At 37.4% G+C, this 25,623-nt stretch overlaps 1 protein-coding gene across 3 annotated transcripts in view; it reads left to right on the plus strand.

The window, feature by feature from the left end:
- Positions 1 to 25,623, plus strand: part of LOC127582006 (pre-B-cell leukemia transcription factor 3) — a 160,421-nt gene that overhangs the window by 118,602 nt on the left and 16,196 nt on the right. For all 3 annotated transcript variants that reach the window (XM_052036914.1, XM_052036916.1, XM_052036915.1), the window contains 2 exons: positions 10,726 to 10,916; positions 20,837 to 20,972. In XM_052036914.1, the coding sequence (XP_051892874.1) occupies positions 10,726 to 10,916; positions 20,837 to 20,972 (327 nt within the window). The remainder of the gene's footprint in view (positions 1 to 10,725; positions 10,917 to 20,836; positions 20,973 to 25,623) is intronic.

Genomic DNA, 25,623 nt, shown 5'->3' on the forward strand with positions numbered 1-25,623 from the left:
ACCTCTTTGGAATAAGAAAGTGATGTGATACTATAAAAACAGAAAGGTCTCAGAAGCAATCAAGCTGAATTTTCCTGGTGTATTGTTCAATTTTTATTCTTCAAATAAAACTGACTATTTGGTCATTATAAACACTGCTCTTTATGGCAGCTTACTGTATGAAAATGAGCAACTGGTTCTTTTAACCTGTGATAGTAATAAAACTTAAAAATATCTAATTGATTTTAACTTGCTTTGGGATGTTTTAAGGTGGTGAAAGGCATAATATAAAATGGAAGTCTTTTAGCTTATGCCAGGAATGTGGAATTAAATCACTTGATCGTCAGACTAGTGAAAAATGGTAAACTCAGGGGTAAATGTGCAGTACTAAGATTTAAAAACCAGGGAAGTTCTAGTGTTATCAGTGTTCAGTTGACCAGTCTGGTCCTGGTAGTTGTTGGTAGTGGCATCATCACTAAAATAGAACGTCAGCCACTTACCAAATGTTTGAAACTGTATGTGCATGAGTGAAGATGGGCTCTGTAGCCATCTGCATCTATATTTGAGATTAAACCATATCAATCTAATGCAAAAACAATTTTTAAAATCTGGAAACACTGTAATATCTAGAAAATATACCAGGCCAACAAAAAAAATTGTCTTGGTGAGAGTTCCAATGACTCGCTCTTCCCTCCAGCCCTACCCAACGAAGTAACATAACAGGTTAATGTCCCATCTTATACTTACTGTGTATACACCACTATTAGTAGAAGCCTTGTGCATTGTTTTCATTACTAGAAAGAAGTGCAACTCAAATGATCTGCCCTCTACAATTTTTTCAACCTCCCCATGCAAGATGAAATCTTACAGCATGTGAACATTTGAATTAGGAGCAGGAGTAGGCCACTTGGCCGCTCTGTAAAATCATGGCTCTTCTTGTAACCTTTCACGCCCTTTTCTTATCAAGAATCTACTTACCTCTGCCTTTAAAATATTCAAAGACACCGATCCTACCATTCTTTGAGGAAGGGAATTCCAAAGATTCACTACCTTCAGAGAGGAAAAAAAAATTGCCTCACCTCTGTTTTAAATGGGTGCCCTCTAATTTTAAGCTGTGACTCATACTTCAATAAACATCCTGTCCACTTCCCCTCATCAGACCCTTCAGGATCTTATGTGTTTTCATTAAGTCACTTCCCAGTCATCTAAATTCTAGTGGATATAACCCTAGCCTGTCCAATCTTTCCTCATAAGACAATCCACCCATTCCAGGTTATCATTCTAGTCACCCTACTCTGAACTGCTTTCCACACACTTACATCTTAAGTATGAAGACCAATACTCCAGATGTGGTCTCATCAATGCGTCATATAACCGAAGTATGTATTCAATGCTCCTTGAAATAAAGGAAAATATTCTGTTAGCTTTCCTAATTACTTGCTGTACCTCCATAGTAACCTTTTGCAAATCATGTATGAGGATGCCAAATAAAAGCAGAAAATACTTGGAACAGTCAGGCAGCTTTTATGGAAAGAGAAACAGAGATAACGTCTTGGGTCAAAAGCCCTTCATCAGAACCAGGAAAGAGAGAAGACAAGTTAGTTGCAGATTTACTGCATCTCAGCTCTGCAGTCTTTCACTATTGATAATATGCTTTGTTCTTTTTTTGCCAAAATGGACTGTTTCATATTTTCTCACATTATACTCCCATTTGCCAGATTTCACCCACTCACAAACTACCTAATGCCCTTTATACCTCATGTCCCCTTTACAGTTCACTTCTTGCCGATCCTTCTGTCATCAGCACATTTAGCAACCATACTTAATGCTTTCATGCAAGTCAGTTTTATATGTTGAAGCCCCAGCACAGTTTCCTGTGGCACACTATTTGTTACATCTTGCCAGCCAGAAAAGGACCCATTTATGCTTACTCTGTTTGTAGTTACCAGCCAGTCTTCGCTCTATGGTAATATGTTATCTGCACCATGAGTTTGCAATAATCTTTGATGCAGCATCTTATCAATTCCCTTCTAGAAATCTAAGTATAGTACATCTATCGTTCCTCTTTATCCACAGCATGTTATTACTTCAAAGAATGCCATAAACTGGTCAAACATGATTTCTCTGTCACAAAACCATTTTGACTTTGCCTGATTAGTCTAAATTTTCCAAGTACTCTGCTGCAGCATCTTTAACGATAGTGTCAACGTTTCCCTGTTTCAAATATTAAGGTAACTGACTGAAGTTTCCTGTCTGCTGTTTCTGTCCCTTTTGAATAAAGTCTTACATGTGCTAGTTTCCCCTCTAGTGGAATATTCCCCAATTCTAGAGAGTTTGGAAATTAAAACCAATGCATCAACTATCTCACTTACTTCTTTCAAAACCTTAGGATTAAATCCTTGAGAATCCTCGGACCAATTCATTCAGTGCCTTCTCACTGGTTGATTGTGTTTGCTTGAGTTCCTCTCTGCCTTCTAATTCCTGATTTAGAGATATGTCAGGGATGCTACTTATTTCCTCTATAATGAAGACTGGTACAAAATACCTATTAATTCATCTGCTGTTTCCTTATTTTCAATTATTAATTCCCTAGACCTTACTTTCTAAAGGACCAATGCACACTTTGCTAATTCTTGTATTTTTCAAATGTCTTTGGAATCTCTTACTATCTATTTTTATGTTTTAGCCAACTTTGCTCTTATTTTATATCCTTTGAACTTTGATCCTTTGAGCCCTGTGGTTGGGTGCAGCAACCCTCTCTGAGTATTTCATTAAAGTAAACCTTATACAGTTCCCATCAACCTGCTTGGTTGTGTAAACTTCACGTGCCACCGTATAATGAAATGTTACCTAGCAACCATAGCAAGTGTGAAGATTTAACAGGAATAGTAGCCAGAGGGCTTCGTTGGACCCATTAATGTACATTTTTATAATTGCCATCTTAAAGGATATTTTTAATCTGAAAACTGCTTTCCTTAAATGTCACGTAATGAAAAAATCGTTGGTACTGATTTCAGTCTGTCATTGCTTCAGGTTACTGCATCTATTTCAGTACATTACATGTTACAAGAAATGGTCATCATTACAAAACCAATACGTTAGTGCATCAATTTAAAACAAACTCCATTATCAATTAATGCACCATTATTTTCTCTTTGTCTCCATGTAAATGTTTTTATTTGAATTAGAGAGCTGCCTTTTTATGGTGTTTAAGGTAATATATATTTTGCATAAAAGGGTGCCCATTTTTGGTGTAGACATTTGTAAAATAAATTTGTGCAAGATGTAGTTTTTGCTGTTAATGTATTTTTGTGAAACTTTTGGTACTATATTTGGCATTAGGATCAAGGGTCACTAATTTATCATTGGTATCCCACTTGCATTGATCTTGGTTCGTTGCATGGTCTTTGTGTATTTTGAGCTATCTCCTGCAAATTTGTGCTGCTGAAACTCATTCAGTCTTGCCTAGTATGCTTTCCATCTTGTGAGGAGCATTTTTGAGAATATGTAGCCACGTGCTTCCACTTTTATTTAACTAATCTGCAAATCCTACTTGCATTTAGTTCAAGTAGCCGATGTATTGTGTGGTTTAGCATTAATGGTTTCAGTCAGGCATATCCCACTCATTCAGAAATGTTGATGCTTTTATAACTTCCATCATTGTAACATTGTAAAGGCACCAATTCATGCAGTCATCCAGGTTGACTTCAAAACACCTTCACTGTTAGAAATGAGAACCGGGAATTGCAAACAAAATTCAAAGAGGTCAGATATAGTGGGTGGCCTTTGTGAAGGTGAGTCATTTAGGATTCCTACTCAACATATCTGCAGGATTCATGACTGAGGTAAATTGTTGGTTTTATTGCAATAGTAAAAGTAATACTATAGGGTGTTGTGCACAATGTTAGGAAATATGGATATGCGTAGCCCAGTGAAATATTCCCTCTTTTGTTGACACTAGTGGGAGCCTTAGTCTAAAATTTGTTGAAATGGAACAAAGCAACAGACATGAAGGGACTCTCTTTAAAAAAAATCAGACATGAGATTGTACACTGATACTGACATACCTCCCTCAACACTAATTTGTGCAGTGGTACCAAGATAGCAGAAAACTACTGCCTTTGTTGTCAGGTAACAATGTACAGAATGTTTTGATGTTTAAAAAGTAAGTCATGGGCAACAGATTCCAGCAGCTGAATTCTGTCGAATTTTGTGTTGTGTGCTGTACACACGCATGTCAATTAGAACAAAATTTGCAGAGAAATTCATCAGTTGTAAATGAAGTCAATCGAATAAACTTTGGAGGTAAAGTATACTGCGCCGTTGCAACTATATAATGCATTTAGTGGCATTGATCCGTTAAGGGTTTTCTAGTCAATTATACTTGGATTTAGGGGAAGCAAAAATGAAGAAAAATGAGTGCTCCAAGATAGAGGGTGCTTTTATGAAATATTTAATTATATGTTTGTTTAAACTGAAGTATACTATTGTATTCATGAATATTGTTTTTATTCATGAGAGCAATTTAGTCATTTTCTGTTGCATCCTCCATTTCAGACTATGTTGGACTGCAAAACTTTCATCAGTGGCAGGTATGCAGTCTTCTGTAATGGTGATGTCTGTAAAGCTGAACGAAGAGTAAGAATTGATAACTATTTTATCATTGCAGTTATTTTTGAGACCTGTTAACATAGACTGCAGATGAAATACAAAGATGCTGCTTTCAATCAGTGTTCTATTGTGGTGCACTGCTACACAGCATTTCAAAACCAAAGAAGTGCACAGTCTTCCCTGGACTTAACATTACATTACTCAATTCTTTTCTCCTTGCACCACAGACTCATAGTGGATGGTTCATTGGACACTGGCAATGGTTTTCAGTGTCATGCATTTGACTATCACTGGGCCTCCTTTTCCAGGGATAGGAAATAAATAATGGCATTGCGTACCATGAAAAATCATTTTTTTTAAAAATATCCTCAATTGTGTTCGATATGTACTTGATATGTGAGAGGTTGATTTTAATCCACCCACCTCAGCAGTGGCTGTGAATGGCCATATTGTTAAAATCTGCCCCCCCCCCCCCCACCCAAAACCTTACCACCTTTTCCTGTTCCTTATCTCCTTATTCAGTTCTTTTATTCTCCCTTCAGTTGAACCATTTTTTGATGACAGATGAGATCCAGGTAACTTAGTGAATTTCTCAGTAATACAGGCAAGCTGTACTATGACCCACGAGAAAATTAAGTGATCACTGAGCAAGATAATTATTAGTAATTTCTAATTTTGGTATAAATATGTCTTTTGGTCTACTCTATCATACTTGGTATGGTTCTTTGGCTTTCATTTTCTGATGAGTTGCAAATGGAATTAACATCGTATAATCATTGGTGAACATCCCCATTATGATAGAAGGAATGTAAGTGATGAAGTAGCTGAAGGGCAATTGGATCTAGGACACTGCCTGAAGAGATTAATTTGTGGGTTGGGATGATTGTCTCCCAATAACCATAACCATCTGCCTTCTGCAACGTATGATTCCAACCATTGAAATGTCTCCTCCGTGATACCCATTTTTCTTGTGTTTTATCAGAGCCACATTTGGTTAAGTGAAGGTTTATTGTCAAGCCCAGTCAGGTCTCCTATCAAATCTGAAAATCCCCTCTCAGTTCATTTCTTTGGTTCACGTTTGAACCAAATGCAATTGATATGGTTCTGTGGTTGAGTGGTCCTGGCCAAACTGAAACTACACATGGATGAATAGGTTGTCGGTAAGTCAGTCCTGCTTGTTTGTGCTGTTGACAATGTCATTTATCACTTTGCTGATGATTGAGTGTAAGCTGTTTGGACCATGATTTGTAGGATTGATACTGTCCTGTGTTTTGTGAACAGGATGTTCCTGAACATTGTTGGATAGATACCAATGTTGTAACAGCGTTGGACAGCTTGGCTAGTGGCTAGTTATAGAGCACAGGTCCTCAGTACTGCAGCTAAGATGTTGCCTGATCCCATAGCCTTTGCTGTCACTTGCCACATCTGGCACAGGTAGATTGGTGAGGATCAAGTCAAGTAGGTTAATCGCTCGTGTTGGTTTGCTCATTATGGTCCCAGTCTGGCAGCTGCATCCTTCAAGACTGTCAGTCTGTGGTGGTGTTGCCCAACCATTCTTGTTGATGGACATTGAAGGCCTTCACCCACTGTATATTCTGTGCCCTTATATTTTCAGTGGCTTCTTCAGGTGTTGCTAAACATGGTGCAGTACTGATCCATAGGCTGAGGGAGGACCACAGGTGGTATTCAGGAGGTGGTTTCCATCGCAAAACCTTTGTTGACCTGAAGTCGTGAGCTTCATGGCATCTGGAGTCAACGTTGAAGACTTAATGGCTACTCCCTTACTGGCTATATGCCACCATGCTACACTTCTAGTGAGTCCATCCAGCTGGTGAGACTGGCCACACTGACTATGTTGACCAGGCTGTCAGTGGATAACCCTTGTGTTGGTTCTCTTTGAATAGAGCACATTGGACCATATATATATATACAGCAGGGAATAGCAGATTCTGTGATACTGCAGTGCTCACCTTGACAGCCACAAGCAACCTAGTCTTTGTGCCACTCCACAGCTGACAGCCACAAGCAATCATCAGTGAGGATGACCAGTAAATAGGACGTATTTTGTACATTGTTCTTTGCTGAGGCCCAGGTAGGAGAATTGCTCCCTAAATTTCCAGATAGGTGTGGCCTTCTATTGAGATTTCTTCACTTTTTCCATCAGTTCCTTCCAGAAGCTTGACCTATTTTACATTTTTCTATTCAAACTGTATTCCAGCTGGGATAGTTACTAACCTACCCATGTCTTGGGAGAGTTGGTTTGTACAAAAGTCTTGCAATTGGCGAAAAGACCTTCAGTATCTGGCACCCACTCGTTGTACTTCAACAGCGGTGAGAGAATCTGTAGAAATGTAACAATATCTGACACAAATCAACCAACAACTAACCTACAAGTAGTTGATGATATGGCATAGCAATATAGTGGTTAAATCATTGGATAAGTATTGAGAGTGCAGACTATTGTTTTGGCACATAAAATTTTGAATCCCATGACAGCTGGGAAACTTAAATTTAAGTACCTAAATAAATTTAGAATAAAAATTATATATTGGTTTTGATGACCATGAATCTATACGTTTGTTGTAAAAATTCATCTAGTTCACAAATGTTCTTTAGGGAACGAAATCTACCACCCTTATTCCGTCTGGCCTTTATATGACTCCAAACCCATAGCAATGCAGTTGACTCTGAAATGGTCCAATAGCCATTTGGTTCATGGACAATTAGGGATGGGCAGTAAATGCTGGCTTATCCAGTGACACTTCCATTCCAGAGAAGTCTAAAAATATGATCTTCCTTTTATTTAGTAGTGATACAATGTCTTTTCTGTCTAAGCATCATTTCAATCAAGAAAGATTAAGAGAAAGTGTTAACTGGAGTGCTGAACTCCAAAATGCTGCAATGGTGTCAGATTAACATTGAATCCTGGTTAATGCCAGCTCTGTGTATTTACAATGAATGTTCATTTATGCTGTCAGCAATGGCATCTGGCACCTTTTGCACCCACCAATATGTGTGGTCTGTTGAGGATAACATTTTTGGAACTCTCAGGGCACCTTAGCACTCAAAAAATGGTCGCTAAAATCCTAATTTCTTTCCACCATTGTCTTATGAGTCTGTCATGCAGTGAAGTAACTCTGCCACATTGGCTGATGATTTATTTCTTTTAAATCTGAGAGAGTGTTAGAAGAAATGATGTTGGAAAACTAGCTCCTAAGGGCAAGTGCTGTCTGATTTACAGCAGTCTCCCTTGGTACAAAATGCAGCATCAATGAGACTATATTGAGGCAGGCAGTGATGTAATTTAAATGGTAATTTACTGTAGTAGTCACAAAAGCTTTTGCCTGAAGAGCATACATGTTTCTTAAGGGTGTAACCAGATTTTAATTATCTAAATGTAAATACTTAACAAATTTTACTTAGAGTAATGAGCTAAAGTGTGCACTGTATAAATGAAATATTCTAATTAATCATACATGAATTGCTGGTTTAGAGGAGTTGCATGCGCCTGTGATGTTGGTAAAATGCCCAATAGCAAATCACATTTTGCATTCATAAATTTGCTCATTTAATACAGGTTTATGAAATTTGACTAGCTATATTCAAAATAGTCGTCAGTATTTACATGTAGGTGGGTGTTCAGAATGTTACTCTTTATTTTGCAGTGCCTCTTCTGTTTTGTAATGTAGCACACATTTCCACTTGTGTGATCCACAACTGCTCATTCACCACTCAGTCTGATTTGTTAATTGTTCTTTGACCCCCTAGTATCAGCTATCCAGTATTAGTGCTGTATACAAACCTCTTGATCTCCGTAACGGCCCAATTTATAAAATAATACATTTTCAACTAATGTCTTGTTACAGTTGGAAATATCAGCTGATGAACACATAATTTAGCTCCATTTGCTATGATGAGTAATAAAACAAACCAAGAGCAAATTTAAAGATGAGGACATCAAACTCAAAGCCTGATTTCACTTGCCTGTCATTATGAGCAGGGGTAATAATACTCAGCAAATCCTTTGTCAATAATACAAGAAAGGCAAGTTAAGCATTGTTTTTAAGGATAAAGCTGGGTCCAAGATGGAATGCCTCGTGATGGTATATTGAAACTGCTTCACCCTTCTGATGGCCAAGGTAATTAGATAGTTGAGCCAGATAGATCTGCAGTATTCCAGAGCCTGACTTTTGTCTCCAGCTTACCCTAAAGGTAACAGGCGAAGTGGTTCTGGGTCGACCATAGTGGAATGCTTTCTGTGGGTAAATGTCTTGCTTATTTTCTGGGTAAGCTTGTCAATAAACCAAAAGTAAAATGTTGCAGATGCTAAAAATCCTAAATAAAACCAAAAATACTGAAAATGCTTAGTAACGTCAATGGAAGGAAAGTTAACATCTTGTGTTGATGACTTTAATTAGAACTGGAAAAATTAGGGATAAGACAAATTTTAAGATTCCGAGAAAAGGGAGAGGGATAAGGAGAACACACGATTGAGTAGAAGGAGGAATAAATTTAAATGGCAAAATTGAGATGACCTGGATGAAGGAAGATGGGAAAAACACTAGAGATAACTCTAGAGTAGATGTGAGTCATACAGTATGGAAACAGGCCCTTTGGCCCAACTCGTCCATGCCAATTGTGTTGCTCAGTGAGCTATTCCCATCTGCCCGCGTTTGGCTCATAGCCAAACCCCTTCAGGTCAAGTTACCAAACTTTAGCTGTTGATAACCTGCCTACATAGGAAAAAGTAAAAATCTTACACTGGATGGGTAATAAGTGTATCCATGTTGATTTCTCAGTTGATTAGCTGGAAGAATGAGTGTGATGATGGGTTTCTGCGTATGCCAGAAACCTAGCAATCTAAAAAATACTTGAAATTAGGAGATGAAATTCAATGTATTGGGTATACAAGTGGTTGGTCTGTGGTCACCCATCTTGTGCCCTCATTGAAGTTCAGTATCTCTCCTTGTGTTTGTTTTAAGTGCAAGAAAAGTCAGGAATAAGGCCAATCTTTAAATATCATTATTCTTTCTCTCATGCTGGTGAAACTGCTGAATATTGTGAAAGGAAATTAACAGACTTGCTATCAGAGAGCTGATAAATGGAGTTACTGTAAATCAGGGGTTGCGATGGCACTTGTATTATCAGACTGTAAGAGTTCACTGAGCTAGATATTCCCTAACTTATTGCAGGGTGCAGTTGAATACCTTCAGCACTTTGTGTTTCTGGAAATTATTACTGTTTGAATGAATTCTCTAACTTTATTAGAACTGTGACCACTGAATTTGAAATTTAGTATCCCAACAAACACTGGTGTCCTTGGGCTACTCTAAACCTCTGACTACAGCACATGTTGTATATATCCCTGTCATGTATTTTTGTGATAATGTACAAAATTGGTTATATCTTTCTCAGGACTGCACTGCCAAAACCTTCAGGGTGTTATCCTATGCTCAGTATTACTGAGATATCAGATGAATTAGGAAAATTTGTATTGGTTACATCAGAGGTATTTCTTTCTTTATATCTTTTATTTGAATTTTCAGATGCCATTTTATACAAATTAACAACACATTAGCTCAGCTGAAATTTTGACAATGATGAAAGAGTAAAAAGATATCACTGCTTAGAAGGCTCCATTTCTGATCAATGTTACAAAAGGCCATTGTGAATTATTTTTTGTTCTGATCCATGGAATCAATGTCTACATATAATTTGAAGCAGGTTTTTACATTAAAGGCATATTAAAGGGCAGGAGAAAAACTATCTGGAGAACAAAAATAAGAAAACATATGATCTTGCGACTTTGAAAACTGGAATACAACCACATCCTTTTCCCATTGCAAGGATTAGAACTCAATGGCTTGAAATTTAACCTTGGTAAATAGTAGTAGAGCCACACTACAGTACAGTATAGCATCACAGCATTGTGTATGTTACTTTGGAAATTTAATTTCATAAATTTCACAGGCAAGGTACAATGCACATTTACTATTCCTGGCTGGGGATAAATTTCTAGGCAGCAGCCTTATTTTATATCCCATTGTACCAAGAAAAAAACTTCTGAAATAATATTTGATATATCTTGGCAGGGGATTAAAACAATCATTTAACTTTATACTTTTTCTGTTGTAGGCATGTAACGAATTCACTACACATGTGATGAACCTTCTACGAGAACAGAGCCGGACACGTCCTATTTCACCAAAGGAGATTGAAAGGATGGTCAACATCATCCATCGAAAGTTCAGTTCAATTCAAATGCAGCTAAAGCAGAGCACGTGTGAAGCAGTTATGATCTTACGGTCACGATTTCTTGATGCCAGGTATTTCTTGCTCATAGACTATACTATCTTTGTGGGTGTATAATTTTAGAATTATAATATGCAAGTGCCACTGGTTCCTGACCTACTAATCATATATAGCTGATGCTAGTCCCAAAGGTTAATTTAGCAGACTTACTGAGGTTTGTGGTATCCAAAATGTACTGTACATCCACTAGATATTCTGACTTGGATTATAGCCTAACACTATAATATGGCATACTACCCTTATGCCAGTATGAAGATGCTTTCTGACCTGCTGTGTTCATCATCTTTATTATTATTATTCATTGGATGGACGTGTGTCATTGCAGGGGTATACCAACACTTCTACCTGTGTACACTGCCTAAAAGTCATGTCATTTGCAAATACACAAACCTTCAAGATCAGAGTCAACCTGTACAGAACGGGGTCTAAAGAGTGCAACAGGTCCTGTAAACCAGAAAGCAGAAACCACCAAATGAGAAAATAGCTCAGAAGAACTGAATCAACAATTGTTTACTGCAGTTTGTTGCGGTTTGGCAGTTAATTTCCTAATAGTATCCTTAAAGTAAAATTACACCTTCAAGAAATTTGAAGAAAGCATCTTTATTTCCATAATTGAAAAACAATTTGTTAGCACATTGTTCCTTTTAGAGGAGTATTCTAATTTTAAGAGAAATTACACCAGCTTTTATCTGGATCATTTATGAAAAAGCAATTATTTCAGCACAGAAACAGATCCTTTGGCCCATCGAGTCAGTTTTGGCCATCAAAAATACACCTACTTTAATCCTACACTAATTCCAATTTAATCTCCCTACATTCCCATCAACTTTAGCCCCTTCCAGATTCTACCACTGACCTACATACCAAGGGACAATTTGGAATGGCCCATTATCCTGCCAACCTGCAGGTTAATCCGGGCTGACCTTTGCTATTGTAGCTTTCTTAAGGTGTGTAAGAAGGCACTCTTGATGCTAAGATGGTTTCGAAGGCATATCGGGTACTTGCTGGGACATAGAATATAGAAGTTGGGAGGTTATGTTTCAACTATATAAAATGTTAGTTAGGCCTCAGCAGAAATACTGGCCACGGTACTGGTAGCCGCACTGTAGGAAGAAAGTGTTTGCATGGAGAGAATGCAGAGGCAGTTCACCAGGATGGAGTGTTTCAGTCATGAGAAGGGACTGAATAGGATGGGTTTCTAGGAGTGGAGGAGGATGCAGTGGTTTGAGGTATACAAAATTATGAGGGGCATAGGTACTAAGAAACTTTTCCTCTTGGCTGAGGTGTCTAAAACCCAACAGAATAGGCTTAAGGCAAAGGATAGGAAGTTTAGAGGGGACCTGAGGAAGAATCTTTACATGCAGAGGGTAGTTGAAGTCTGGAACAAGTTCCTGAAGGGGTGGTGGGGGCCGGTACTCTCTCAACCTTTAAGAAGTATCTAAATAGGCTCTTGAATCTTTAAAGCATAGAAGGCTATGGGTCACATGCAGGAAAATGGGATGTATAGATGGGATACATACTTGATGGTTGGCTTGGGCATAGTGGACCAAATGGCCTGTTTCTGTGCTTATTCCTCTTTGGCTCTATAACTGCAACTTTTGGTAGATATTTCAACAAATGGGAAATTGGCGGGGAGCTGTTGTGCAGAATCTCTTCCTGAGATATTTTATTTTTCACCCTTCCTTCTGCTGAGGGGTTCCCACTTTTCCCTTCCTCCAATTTTATAAGCAGTCCTCAGTGGATTTTGCTGAAGGTGGAAAAGGCGATAGGCAAACAAAGCGATGAGTAGATCAGAGAACAGAAACTGGGCACAGATTTCACCTGGACCATAAACATCACGTTATGACTGATGTTATTAACTGATTTGGAAATCTGGTTGGAAAGTCTCCATGCCCAATGACTAAAACAAGCAGAATTTTATTGAAAACCCATACTTTCTTTGTGACTTGTGTTTCCAATATGAAATCATGTACTTGTGATGATCTCTTAAATCTATCCTAATACTTTTCCTCATTGTTTTCAGAGCGGTAAATACTTTTAAGATTGTTGGCTGATTCACACCACAATGGGGCTCTTGGGAATAAAGAGGTCTTACTTTGATGGTGTTGAAGGGTGTTCCTTGTGTGCTTCTGCAAGGACATCTTTGCTGTGATTCTGTTCTGAAAACAGAAATTTATTCATAGCTATGTAACAAGTAGAATTCTGGAAAATCCAGGAAAAATGACCTTTCCTTTATTGGCATTCAAACCTCCTTGGCAGCACCTGAACTGCATGTTAGCAATTGAATCTCTTCTCTTCTGGCATGGAGCCCCCATATTGGCTAGAGTTGTAAAGGCATCCACCATATTCCGGTGATGGGTTAGGGTTTCCTCCAAAAGATTATTTATCTGCTGGCACATCAGAGACCATTCCCAGAATCTTTGTATGTATTTTATACCCTAATAAAAATCACTACTAACACCCTTGTTGACTTCAGATCCTTGACAGTTGCGCCAGGACCTGTAATTAAAAATTAGCGGGTACTAGAGTTTATAACAAACACAAACGAAATGACTCATCATGAAATTGTCTTCAAGACACCATTGCCAGCCATGATACATTCTGGGCATCGAATCAGAGGTTCTGCATCCTTGATCTATAATGTTCAGATGGATAGCAGAGCAGCTGATTGCATTGAGTAGCATTATTCTATAGGCCCATTCTGCAACATTTTACTGTCGGCAGTTACCAAAATAGCCCAAATAAGTAATTTGTGAATTAAATAAACACAAGTAAGCACAACCTGTGACTCTCAAAAAGATATAGTTACTTGTTCACTATGAAGCAGAAAGAGGTTATTTAGCCCACTGAGTCCTTGCCAGCTCACAGCAGAGCAATCCCATTAGTCCCAGTCCCACTTGGCCTATCATTTCCCTGTACTCCTGCAACTTGTTCTCTTTTGTAGGACCATTAACTCTCCTTTGATTCTTTTTACCATTTAATTACACTATGGGGTAATTTTTACAATAGCCAATTAACCCACCAGTATACGTGGGAGGAAATCAAAACACTTGGGAGAAACCCACACAGTCACAGGGAGAATGTGCATGCAGTGGTGATCAAAGGATTCTTCCAAAAGATTAGAAATTACCCGCATAGACGGATTGAACCCAAGTCCTTTTGGAGCTTTGAGGCAGCAGTGCTAACTGCTGCTCTATGCCACAGCATCCCTGCTGTCCTTGTCTTAGTTTGCACCAAATCATGTGACATTTATAAAATATCAAATACAATTCAGCTTATTATAAACATTACTGTTTTTGCCCTATCTGTAGCTCTTAACACAGTTGACTGCACCAACTACTACTTCCAGTGTCATGCTGAGTGGGCCTTGACTTTCACTTCCATGGAGACTCCAGAGAATTCCCTGTGATGTCTTCTGTTGGCTTTCTTCTCACCTCCCACCACCCCCCATGCCTCCCAAATCCTCCTCCTATCACCTACTCTTGAACTTGCCTATTTTTCATTTATATGTTGCTATTTGACATCATATCCAGATTAACACCAAGCTCTATTTCACCACCCTCCCTCTTGACCTTTCTATTCCCTCAGAGCCATCAGACAGTTTGTTTGACAACTAGCCTTCTGAACCATAATTTCCTCCAGTTAAATATATATAAAGAAAACAAAATACTATCTTCTACACAGCCTCAAACTCTCTTCTCTTACTGCCGATTCCATTCCACTCCCTCAGGCTAAGCAGTCTGTTTTCAACTTCAGTATTCTGTACGACTCTGAAGTGAAAAGCCATTGGAAGAGATTCTTTGTATAACTTGATAGAGAAAAGGTAGTAATAGGCAAGGGTAACATTGGGATTGTAAACATAGAGGCTTTGGAGGTGGAATGGTGTCGTCAGCTGCATCAAACGGAGATCATGAAGCTTCAGGAAGGATTGTGCGCTAAAATTACCAAACATGTATGTTAAAATTTGTCTAGAGCTTCCTGGAATGGCCTCTGTGCAGCAGAGGATAAGTCAATGGAGGTTTCTCGTACCCCAGTCTGCGATAGCGCGGTGGAGCCCACATCAGCCATTGATGGAGCAGTATGGAATTCATTGTGTAAAACTCTGAGGTGGAAATTTGGTCACAAACTCTAAAGAGTATTGTGACAATGTAATCAAATCTTCTGCTGAAACCTGCTATTATTTTATTACCTCTTTACTTGACATCTGGGGCATTTTGTTCTCAGTAAACTAAAGCGTCATTCAGAACTCTGCTGCCTTTGCACCAATTCTCATTCTCCAAATCACCCCCTTGTGCTTGCTGATCTCAAATTAGTTCTTGGTTAAAATTCTCACCCTTGTTTGCAAATCCCCATGTTGTCTTCCCTCTGCCTCTAAGTGCAACCTTCTCCCTATCCTCTCTTTTGAGCAAAATGCACACCTCTAATTCTGACCTCTTGATCATTCTCAACGTAATGTAGTTGCTCTACAGTAGATGCTTGCCATTAGTTTCCAAAGCCATGAGCTCGAGAATTCCCTTCTCTAAATCCTTCCTCTATACTTCTCTTTACTTCTTTAAAATCAACACATACGTATTTGATCAGTCTTTTGGTCATCTGCCCAAGCACCTAAAATTTATTTTAACATTTGTTCACTTCCATGAAATGTCCTAGGGTACTTAGTTGTATTAAGTATACTATATAGTTGGAGGTTGTTAATAATACTGTTTTGAACAGGAAGTGTGAAGACAGAATTTTGGTCCCAGTTTTGTAACAAGCTTGTCAACACTCAGTTATATGAGATCCACTCCAGATTTTCATTGCACTTGCAAGTGGGAGCTTTTTCCCCAGATAGTCCTGATTTTCTAATATAACCTTTCTGAATTGTTCATTTGAATAATTTTGCCTTGTTGGCATGGTCTTGCATAGTACTATTTTCCTCAGCCCAAACACTTCCAGACAATGAGTTGTTCCATTAAACTGTCAGCAGCCTGCTAGAAATTGCATCCATGTGACCTTGACACTCCCTAGCGTAATACTATATTCTGGGGAAGTTGGGAGGACATTTTTGGCTTCATTGTCTTGGAAGGAATATGTTCTTCAAAACTTAGCAACTTAAAAAAAATTGTCGTGGAATTTCAGCAACTTAATATTAAATTGTATTTTTACAAATGAGCATTAATTCAAGATACAGAAGGATGTTAAGAAGGATGTTAAGAAACCTGTAGAAGGATGTTAAGAAACTGAGTGTGAGTACTATTGTTGGAAAACTCTTACACTCCTGATCCACTGAATTTCATTAATTTCTCCTTTTTGCTTAGTACCTGTAAAACTCTACTGATTTAAGCAACCCTGGAAATTGTGTGGTGATTTAAAATGTTAATCTTAGATGAGCTTGTTTCATTGTAATTTGTTCCTTCAAGCTTTGCAGATCTTAGTAAATTCTAACAATTTGGATGCTGAACATCATGAAGTTAGTTCTAATTATCTCTCAAAAGAGTAAGAAAAAAATTGATAGTTGCCACATGTTCTTGAATAAGCTGAATGTGCAGTCTGCTTGCTCTGCAGTGGCCCATTGCTTGGCAAGAAAAATGAGGAAATTTCACCATCAACCATGTGACCTCATCACACAAAAATTGACAGTTATCAGAATAATTAAGAAATTTATGTATTTTTACATTATGCTTACCTTAAAAAAACATACTGTGTTTACATTACCTCTGTGGTGAACTTGATTAAAATGGATATTTTAGGGTGGACGCATTAGAATTCCAGTGTGCTGCTAAAATAGTTTTAAAAAATCTCCCAGGGGAGCCCTTGGATCTCAAGGGCACATCGTAAAGCTACCTGGAGTTAATTTAAGTGTTCACAGAGTGCAGACACTACCATCCGCACTCTCTAAACATTTAAATGTTAACTCCTAGGAGAGGAGCTCTGTGCAGGCATGTAACCAAGCATACACCAAGCTCTCTCCTGGGCAGGAGAATTGGAGTTCCAGTCAAGCAGTGTAAATAGGAACTGATACTAAAGCCAACAATCTAAGACCAGGAGCTACAGCATAAATGCAGTATTAAGCACTAAACTGCAATTTCTAAAACCAGCTTTGCATAGTACATAATTACAGCAGTACAATAAAAAAGCACTATTACCACATTGCAGACTAATCATTCTATTAGAGAATTTAAATAAAATATATTTATTATAAACATTGTTTCATCTGCAGGTTCCTTATATCTTTATTTCTGAGCTGCTTTAGTCCAGTTTAGGTGTTTTTTTTATGGCAAAGTCTTTCCTGTGCACAAGAATTGTAGGGCATTATTTTGGAATCAAGCCTCATTAGTGTTTGCTTAATTTATTTTGAAAGTATATATCAAAACTATTTTCCATGAATAAAGGAAAGATAGAAGAAAGCTAAATCACCCACTATCCAACTAAAATATAAATGATGGTGTCTCAACTCATCCCTGATCATTAGGGCTATGTAATCTTGTCAGTGCATTGTGCTCAATAGAATAAATTTTGGAAGCAGTACAAAGCATGGACACTACTGTGCAGTGCTTTTAGCACTATTGATCAGGGATGAATTTTTCTGCATAGTAATGTCCCTGCACTCAGAACTTGAGAAGGGCCAGGTGTTGCACTTGTCCAACAAAAGTGATTTGAGGATATATATTCTAGTTTTGAAGTGGACAACATTTTCAATTGGGCTCTGTATTTAATAGGTTTTATATTAGAAAAGAGAAGCCATTTTAAATATTACATTTCTCTGAAGCTTGTGAACCTTAATCCTATGGTTTCCATCTGAAATCAACTCTGTGTGTTGCACATTGGTGATGAACAGATAAGGATTGTGTGAGATCCACAAGAACACCGACAATAGCATGAAATAAAGATGTATCCTGGTAAAAGTAAACCTCTGTAAATTGAGTAAAAGCTATAGCTTAACATTTATTTTCAAATTCATGAGCAACAAATGCACCAGTTTCAAAATAGTTGATTAAAAACGAAAAAATGAACATCATTTGTTCGGTATTTGTTCATAATTTGCACAGTAGCGTAGCGGTTAGCGTGACGCTATTACAGCGCCAGCGATCGGGGTTTGATTCCCGTCACTGTCTGTAAGGAGTTTGTATGTTCTCCCGTGTCAGCATGGGTTTCCGCCAGGTGCTCTGGTTTCCTCCCACATTCTAAAGACGTACGGGTAGGTTAATTTGGGGTTTAAAATGGGCGGCGTGGACTCATTGGGATGGAAGGGCCTGTTACCACGCTGTAAATAACATTTTAAAATTTAAAAACAAAATTTACATGTCCTAAGGACATCCCAAAGAAGGAATGTCAAATATTAGAGGGCGTAGCTTTAAGGTGAGAGGGGGAAAGTTTAAAGGAGATTTACAAGGCAATTTGTTTTACACAGAGTAGGTGCCTGGAATGCACTGCCAGGGCAGGTGGTCAAAGCAGATATGATGGCAACATTTAGAAGGCATTTAAACGGGCAGTAGATCATTTGCAGGCAGATGTGCAATTTAAATTGGCATCATGGTCGGCACAGACATTGTGGGCTAAGGGGCCTGTTCTTATGCTGTACTGTTCTATGTTAAGTGGTTTACATCCAGTGAATTACTTTTGAAGTAGTTGACCTTTTTAATCTAACTTTGTCCAAATAATCACACAAGCAAAAATGAGAGCAATGATTAGATAGTTTGTATTGGTGTTGTTCCTTGAGGAATGTTGGATAGGAGAGAGAAAAATTGTCTTGCAATTCAGGAAAGTGCAGTGGGAACCTTATGCATTCACTTGAACAAGCAGTCAAGGCCTAAGTCTACAGCACTGCACTGTCTTTGTACTGCTTTCAGATATCAGACAAGATTATGCTGGAGTCCTGCAGTGGGAATTGAACTTGCAATCTTCTCACTCAATAGTGACAATTCTCTCAGTAAAACCACGTCATTGCTAAAGCAGATACAAACCTCTTCTCACTCGCTACACACAATCCACATGTACTCCCTCTGATCGAAAGTGAGCCCAAGAGAAGAGCAACCAGTTATTTTGCAGGAGAATGCAAACCCTGAACCTAATAACTTAAAAAAACCATCCTTTTCCAAATGACAAAATATTATACGTTCACTTCAGTGTTCCCTGATTTGAATTCAGATGCTTCCTCTCAAGTGTCACAAATGTCTTTAGCTTTTGAAAGCTCAGATTGGGTTCCATGCAGGCTTTCAGTGTACGATTAAAATTGATGGATGAGCATGCCACTCGGTCAAGAATTGGATAAAATAACCCAAACCTTCTGCTATCAAGAGGATAGAATAGCATGCAGCTGCAGTTAATAAAAGCATTCCCGTAGATATTTTGTGTATTGAATATAAATTTGACAGATTATAAAATTGGTGCAAGGGTTTTCAACCACAGAAGAAATTCATGTAACTCACAACATGCTTGCCCACCCATATAGTCCAATCATTTTACATGTGCTGATTTTGTGCTTTGCACTATTTAAACACCACTATGCCTTCACTTGGGTCAGAAAAGATTTTATAATTAATAATTCTTAATAAGATATTTTCAGCCCTGATGTTCAAACATTTTTCATTTTCAACATACTTTGGGCTTAATTTCAGTGAAATTTCATTTGCCTCATTGCATTTCAGAAGAAAGGAAGGGAAAGAGCAGGGTTAAATATAAGGTTATTGGGAACAAAATATTTGCACTTTTGTGCATTGAGATGATGTTGATTTTGCAGTGCACCATTTAACATACTGATTTTAAAATTAATATGTTTCTTCATTATCACATTTTTATCCCTACTATATTTGCCACCAACACCTTGTTGCAGTGCTGTGATAGTGGGGTTATTAGCCAGTTACTACTTAAAATTGTGGGCCAAGCACAACAATATTATTACAATCACCATTATGAACATCTGTCGTTTAAAAATCTCTGTCATACTGTTATGTTCAGCTTCAAATACCGACCATGATCTCTGCTGGTTTGTTGTACATTCTCTTAATACAGCACAACTTGCACCTGTAGAGAGTTAAAGCTGAAACAAACTGAATAATTTCACTGGCAATCAGGTCATCAGCAGGTGTGGTAAATTAAAATAATTATAAACAGTTGGAAAATGCCTTTAGAGAATTTGGATTCCTTTATACAACTTAAATTGAGCAGATGTGCATTTTTTTTAAATGATTTATTTGAAGGGAACAGTGTGTAAACAAGGAAATAAGAATGGTCACACAAAGGAGAGATGAATGCCACCCTGGGGAGATGCAGTGTGCTGTGCTGGAGTGAGCATTCATTGTATCACTGCAGAGAAACGAAAAGGGCAGTGCAGTGTGGGGTTAATGCAGTGTTAAGTATCACGGAGAAGGTAGAGTTGCCCTCCGTCCGATCTCCCCAGAAGCACTGCAAAATCGATTCTGAAGGGCACAAGAACAAGTCTCTCCACGGGCTCATTGTCTCTTTGGTGAAGATTCCCACAGAAAAGCTTATTGCAAATATCATTTTAGTATAGAAAGCCTCAACTTAAACTGCCAGAAACTATGCTGCTTGCAGAATTTAAAGAGATGCTAATTGTAAAGCTGCCTTTTAGTATCTATTAATGTCACATTCATAAAGTGCCTAATAATGGTTCTTTTCAGTTCCATCTTCTTACTTGATCATTGGATGTACCTTTATTAGTTGGTGTTGTTTTTGAATCACTGTAGTTTTGGTCCTTTAGTGAACAATGCAGATTTTAAAATCTCTTTGAACATGAGTGTTGATTTTGTATTGTGAATTTTGGCTGAAATGAGGAAGCATGTATTATCCTTTTAAATAATGTATTCAAACTTTAATTTGATTCATGATTAATCAATTTACTTGTTCGATAAAAGGTATAAAGATGTCAAATTAAAATGCAATTGCTTAATGTCAAGTCAGAAGAAAAAGCAAAATCTCCCTTTAATGTTTTCAGACGAAAACGACGTAATTTCAGCAAACAAGCAACAGAAGTCTTGAATGAGTATTTTTACTCCCATCTCAGCAATCCATATCCCAGTGAAGAAGCCAAAGAAGAGCTGGCAAAGAAGTGTAGCATCACAGTATCACAAGTAAGATGGACCACCCACAACTTCTGAATTTATTCCAAAGGAATATGTCTGCTCAAAATTTAAAAATATTGGAAGTAGATTAGAAAAGGTAGTTTCAAACCTTTGTTCAGTGTGAAACTTCAAGTTCAGCCAAGACAACATGAATTGACTATATAGGTTGCTGATTTCTATAAAACCAATGGTTGAGTTGTTACTGCTCCATCTCTTTCATTCTCTGATTTGATATCACAGTTGATTAGATAAAAAAAAATTTAAAAAAGATCTAAATTTGCAGAGGATACTGAATTAACAGGTTTCTTCAAAGAGTAATTATGAAGCATAAGAAATTGTTAAGTTGCACATTGAACTGGCTATCCAAGCAACTGCTGAATTAAATTTTCACTAAGTTTAAAATAGCAATATAGTACAATTATATAATTGAACAGAAATATTTACTGTTTGGCTCAAGATTTTCATTTCACACAGCAACATGCAATCATCCCATTTCTGCCACAGGTTATGCTTCTAACAATAGTCTCAGACTTGCTCCTCTCGGGCAAGAAGTGTAGCTGTTCCATATTGTAACTAGGCAATAATTTATTTCTGCTCCTTGTCTATACTGAGACCTTTAAGGTTTATGTTTGTTTTGTGACTCTTTAGTAAATTATTTTTTTTTGGATCAGACTATAATGTGAATTAAATAATTCCTGCTTAGGAGATTTTCAAAGTTGTGATATGTCATCATATTTGAAAGTTCCAGTGAGGACGCATACTTGATTAAAGGAGGCTTTTCCTTTTAAAATAATCTCTGTTTAAAGCTTTATCTTTAAATTACATGCTCAAAATAAAATAAGTGAAATAGAACCTGGTATTACAGTTCAAGTAGGTCAGAAGCATCTGGGAAAGATGATCTGTGTTCCCACTTGCAAGACTGACCATAGCTCATTTGTGACTCTTTGCTCGTGAGTTACCCAGTCAGCCTCACTTATGGACATATATATCATATTTTATGACTGGCCATGACAGCTACTCTATTTATACCTATCAAGGTGCTTGCTAGGTGTCATGAGTATTGAGTTTGCTTCTAAACTCAGAGTGATAGAATGTGTTGGTTAAGGTGACACAAACAGTGATCCAGGACTACTGAGTCTTGCATATCAATATTACAGCTCATAATATATTTATCACAATGTGGCTGAGGGTTAAATGGATTGTGCTTTAACTATTCATGGCTTCTGTTCTATTTTTGACATAATGATCAACTTAACCTCCAGAGGAACTTTCAGAAGCATAATTAGAAACCAGCTTGAGGTTAGCTAATTAATTAATATTATTCCAATTGTTTCAACTGAGGTTTGAAAGAATCATCTGTAAAAGATGTACTGAAAAGTTAATTTCTGCTGAGTGAATAAGCCATTTCTATTAAATTTTATTCATTAATCTTGTGTATTTGCTTAATAGAAATGATGTGAAATTGTGCTACGTATTTGGTTTAGTTCATAAGCTACTCTTTTGCAAGAAAGAGTTTTAAAAGTGGGTTCAAACTCCAGTACTATTCTACTAATAGGACCATCTGCTGATTAAGATGTCACTTGCTTAAACTAAATGCTGTTAGTGAATATTTTGTGTTAGAGCAAAAGTTTCCCAGAAGTTAATAGTGCTGAGAGGGTAACCATTAACATGAATTGTGTAACTTTTACAAATCTGAAATTGACTGTGCTGAAAATTGGAGCTGGTTTCACAAGTGTTTAGGCAAAAAGAAACAAACATAGTCAATTAACAGGTAAGAATCAAGCTTTGTACTTCTCATTCAGTTTATGTTGGAAAGAACAGCTTTGCTCAAACAGCAACTTGTGAAATTTGCTTTGTGACTTTGGTGAGGAAGCAGACGATGAAAGAGACCACACTAATCTATTAATCTTACTTTTCCTTTTGAAATAATCTCTACTAACTGGTCTGTATGTGGCTGAATATCATTGTCTCTGGTTATAATGAAACCTTCTGCACATGGTGGTATTGATTTTTGAAAAAAAATATAGTTAACTGTAACAAGATCTTGGATTTTGTTGTATAAGCAGCGAGAGTTAGACAAATATGCTCAATTTGAAAGAAAGTGCAGGCTACAGTCTCTTGAGTCTTATTGCATTCAGTAAAATCATCACTTTCCTACCCAACCCTTGTCTATGGATTCCAGTGAAATCCAAATATCTGGCATTCATGGTCTTGAATATACTCGATGATTGGATATCCAGATACTTCTAAAGACTTTCAGCCCTACATGTGAATAAACTCCTTCTGACCTCAGTCCTAAAGCCTGGGTCCTTATCCTGAGACAGTGGTAAAGTTACTGAATTAGTAATTTGGAGACTGGACTACAATCCAGAGATCTGAGTTTAATTACTTTTAAGTTTCCACTCTTTAACTGGAATGATTTCCATTGGTCTTCTTCTGTAGAGACAAATACAAAATATATCATTCCAGTACTCTTAAGGCACCCATGCTTACCCTCATTATAGGAACTTTTACAATATATTTTTGTATTTCTTGCTAGTTTATTCATAGATTCAGTTTTTCCCAGATATATCAATATTTTGGTCTACTTTGCTCATTTTAAAATCATCCCAGTCCTCAGGCTCAGCACTCTTAGTTGTAGCATTATAAACTCTTGTAATCTCATCCTATCCCTAATTACTTCAGTTAGCAAAGGGTGGAACACTTTTCCAGTGGAGCTTTTATTTCTCAAGGGAATATAACCTTGCTAAGAATTTTCAATTATTTCTTTCTACTAAGTGCACATTTGTAGCAATTAATTTTTGTATTCCACTTACAAAATTCAGTGATGCTTAATTTTTGAAGCGGAGTATTGCACACAGCCATAGCTACAAATGTGCATTAAGTGATATGGGGCAAATTCCCACTGTAAGGTGAGCAGTGGTTTTTACATCTTTTTGTGTTAGCTGGTTAATAAGTATCTTTTGATTTCCCCAAATAAAGACTGGTTTTAATAAAAGAATATTTAACTTTTGATAAACAGATAACACAAAATAAAAAAATTAACTGCTCTCTTGAAATGCCAGTACATAATAACAATTGAAATAATAGTGGAAGTGTGAGCTCTGTATAATATGTAACTTTGGACTAAATCATTTGTTTCTCAGAGAAAATTTACATCTGCTGAAGTTTAGACACTCTTTTATATTTATAATGTAATAAATGTAAAACAGAGGCATGATTATAGCAAAAATAGCAGAAATGCTTCTCTCAAGTAAGTGATCATAGTTGGAGAGTCCCACAGTGCCCTGCCACTCTAACCTGCCAGCTGTGGTTAGCAGCAGTTTATTTGATGGAGAGGCTTTCAAAGGTAAGCTGCTTTGGTAAGGGAAAATGAATCTTTGGTCTCATCCATAACTACCTTTTTTTCAGTAAAGTATTGCATTGCAGGTATTGCATTTTATGAACATGCACACACGCATGCACTCTTTACTCTTCTCCTGGGCCTGTATGTTGCACATATATGTCTCATTGATGCACTGCACACTCCTACTCACAACCTGCTCACAAACTATACACACAGACATGCAACCCTCCCACTTGTTATGCACTCCTGCATATATATGTGGCTACCTTATGCATATGCGGATTCACCTAAGCACGCACCTCAAAGAGTTTCCCAGATTTCAAAACCCAGCTGGTATAGCATTCATGAGGTTCAAATAAACCAACAAACTGTTAAGATTAATGAAAAACCTGAGTACAGACAGATCATTAGAGAACACCAATAAACATTAAAAACCAAAACACTGAACTCCCTCTGTATCACACACATTATTTATGACTCCCTCACTAATAGAGAAGCTATAAAAGACCCTGTCGATAACAAGCTATGTGAGTGGCTCCCAAGTACAGCATGGTAGCTTATCTAGAGGAATTACTAATACAACAACAAAACAGTGGAAAATTTTAGCTGTTTTGTGTTTCTGTTTGGTGGGCAGCAGGTGAAATAAAATCAATGAAAATAAATAATAAAATTGTGTGAAATGCTCAAAGTATTTAAATACCTTCTGAGAATTTGTTCAAACAAAAGTCACTATAAATGGCAGTACTATTCTTTTTAAAGAAAGAAACGTGCAGACTCTGAAATGTGTCCTTTTTGTAAGTGCAGTAAATATTCATTAAAATCTTAGTAGCTAATGTAACCATACTTAAAAAAGAATCAGTGGCTTCTTATTCAGTGCCCTTTATCCTTGATCAAATTGGAGATTGACGGCTCAAGTTCAGGGGAGATCTACATCAAGAGTTGCTGCAAACTATCATGTCTGCTGTGTTCTGGCTGTAGATAAACTACCTCATCTGTTCCATAGATACTCAGCCAGTGAGGAAAAATGTCTTCTACAGAAGCAGATGAGTGTCTTGCACAGTGTCAGAAACAGTGAATATTTATACTGCAGGAGACACTGGAAGTAACAAAATGTGCCATCTCACAACAGCTTTGCTATAATTTGTTAGGCTTTAATTCTATATTTTATCCAACAATTTACGTTCTTTTTTTAATCCCCTTCTTGAATGCTCAGGCTAATATAAAAAGCCTATTTTGCTTTTTAGGTGTACTTTTCTTAGATTAGATTCTATTTAAAACACTTATTAGAACATACTGGGGATACAAATGCTTTTG

Source organism: Pristis pectinata, chromosome 23 (assembly GCF_009764475.1).
Source record: "Pristis pectinata isolate sPriPec2 chromosome 23, sPriPec2.1.pri, whole genome shotgun sequence".
In the NCBI taxonomy this organism is placed as follows: Eukaryota; Metazoa; Chordata; class Chondrichthyes; order Rhinopristiformes; family Pristidae; genus Pristis; species Pristis pectinata.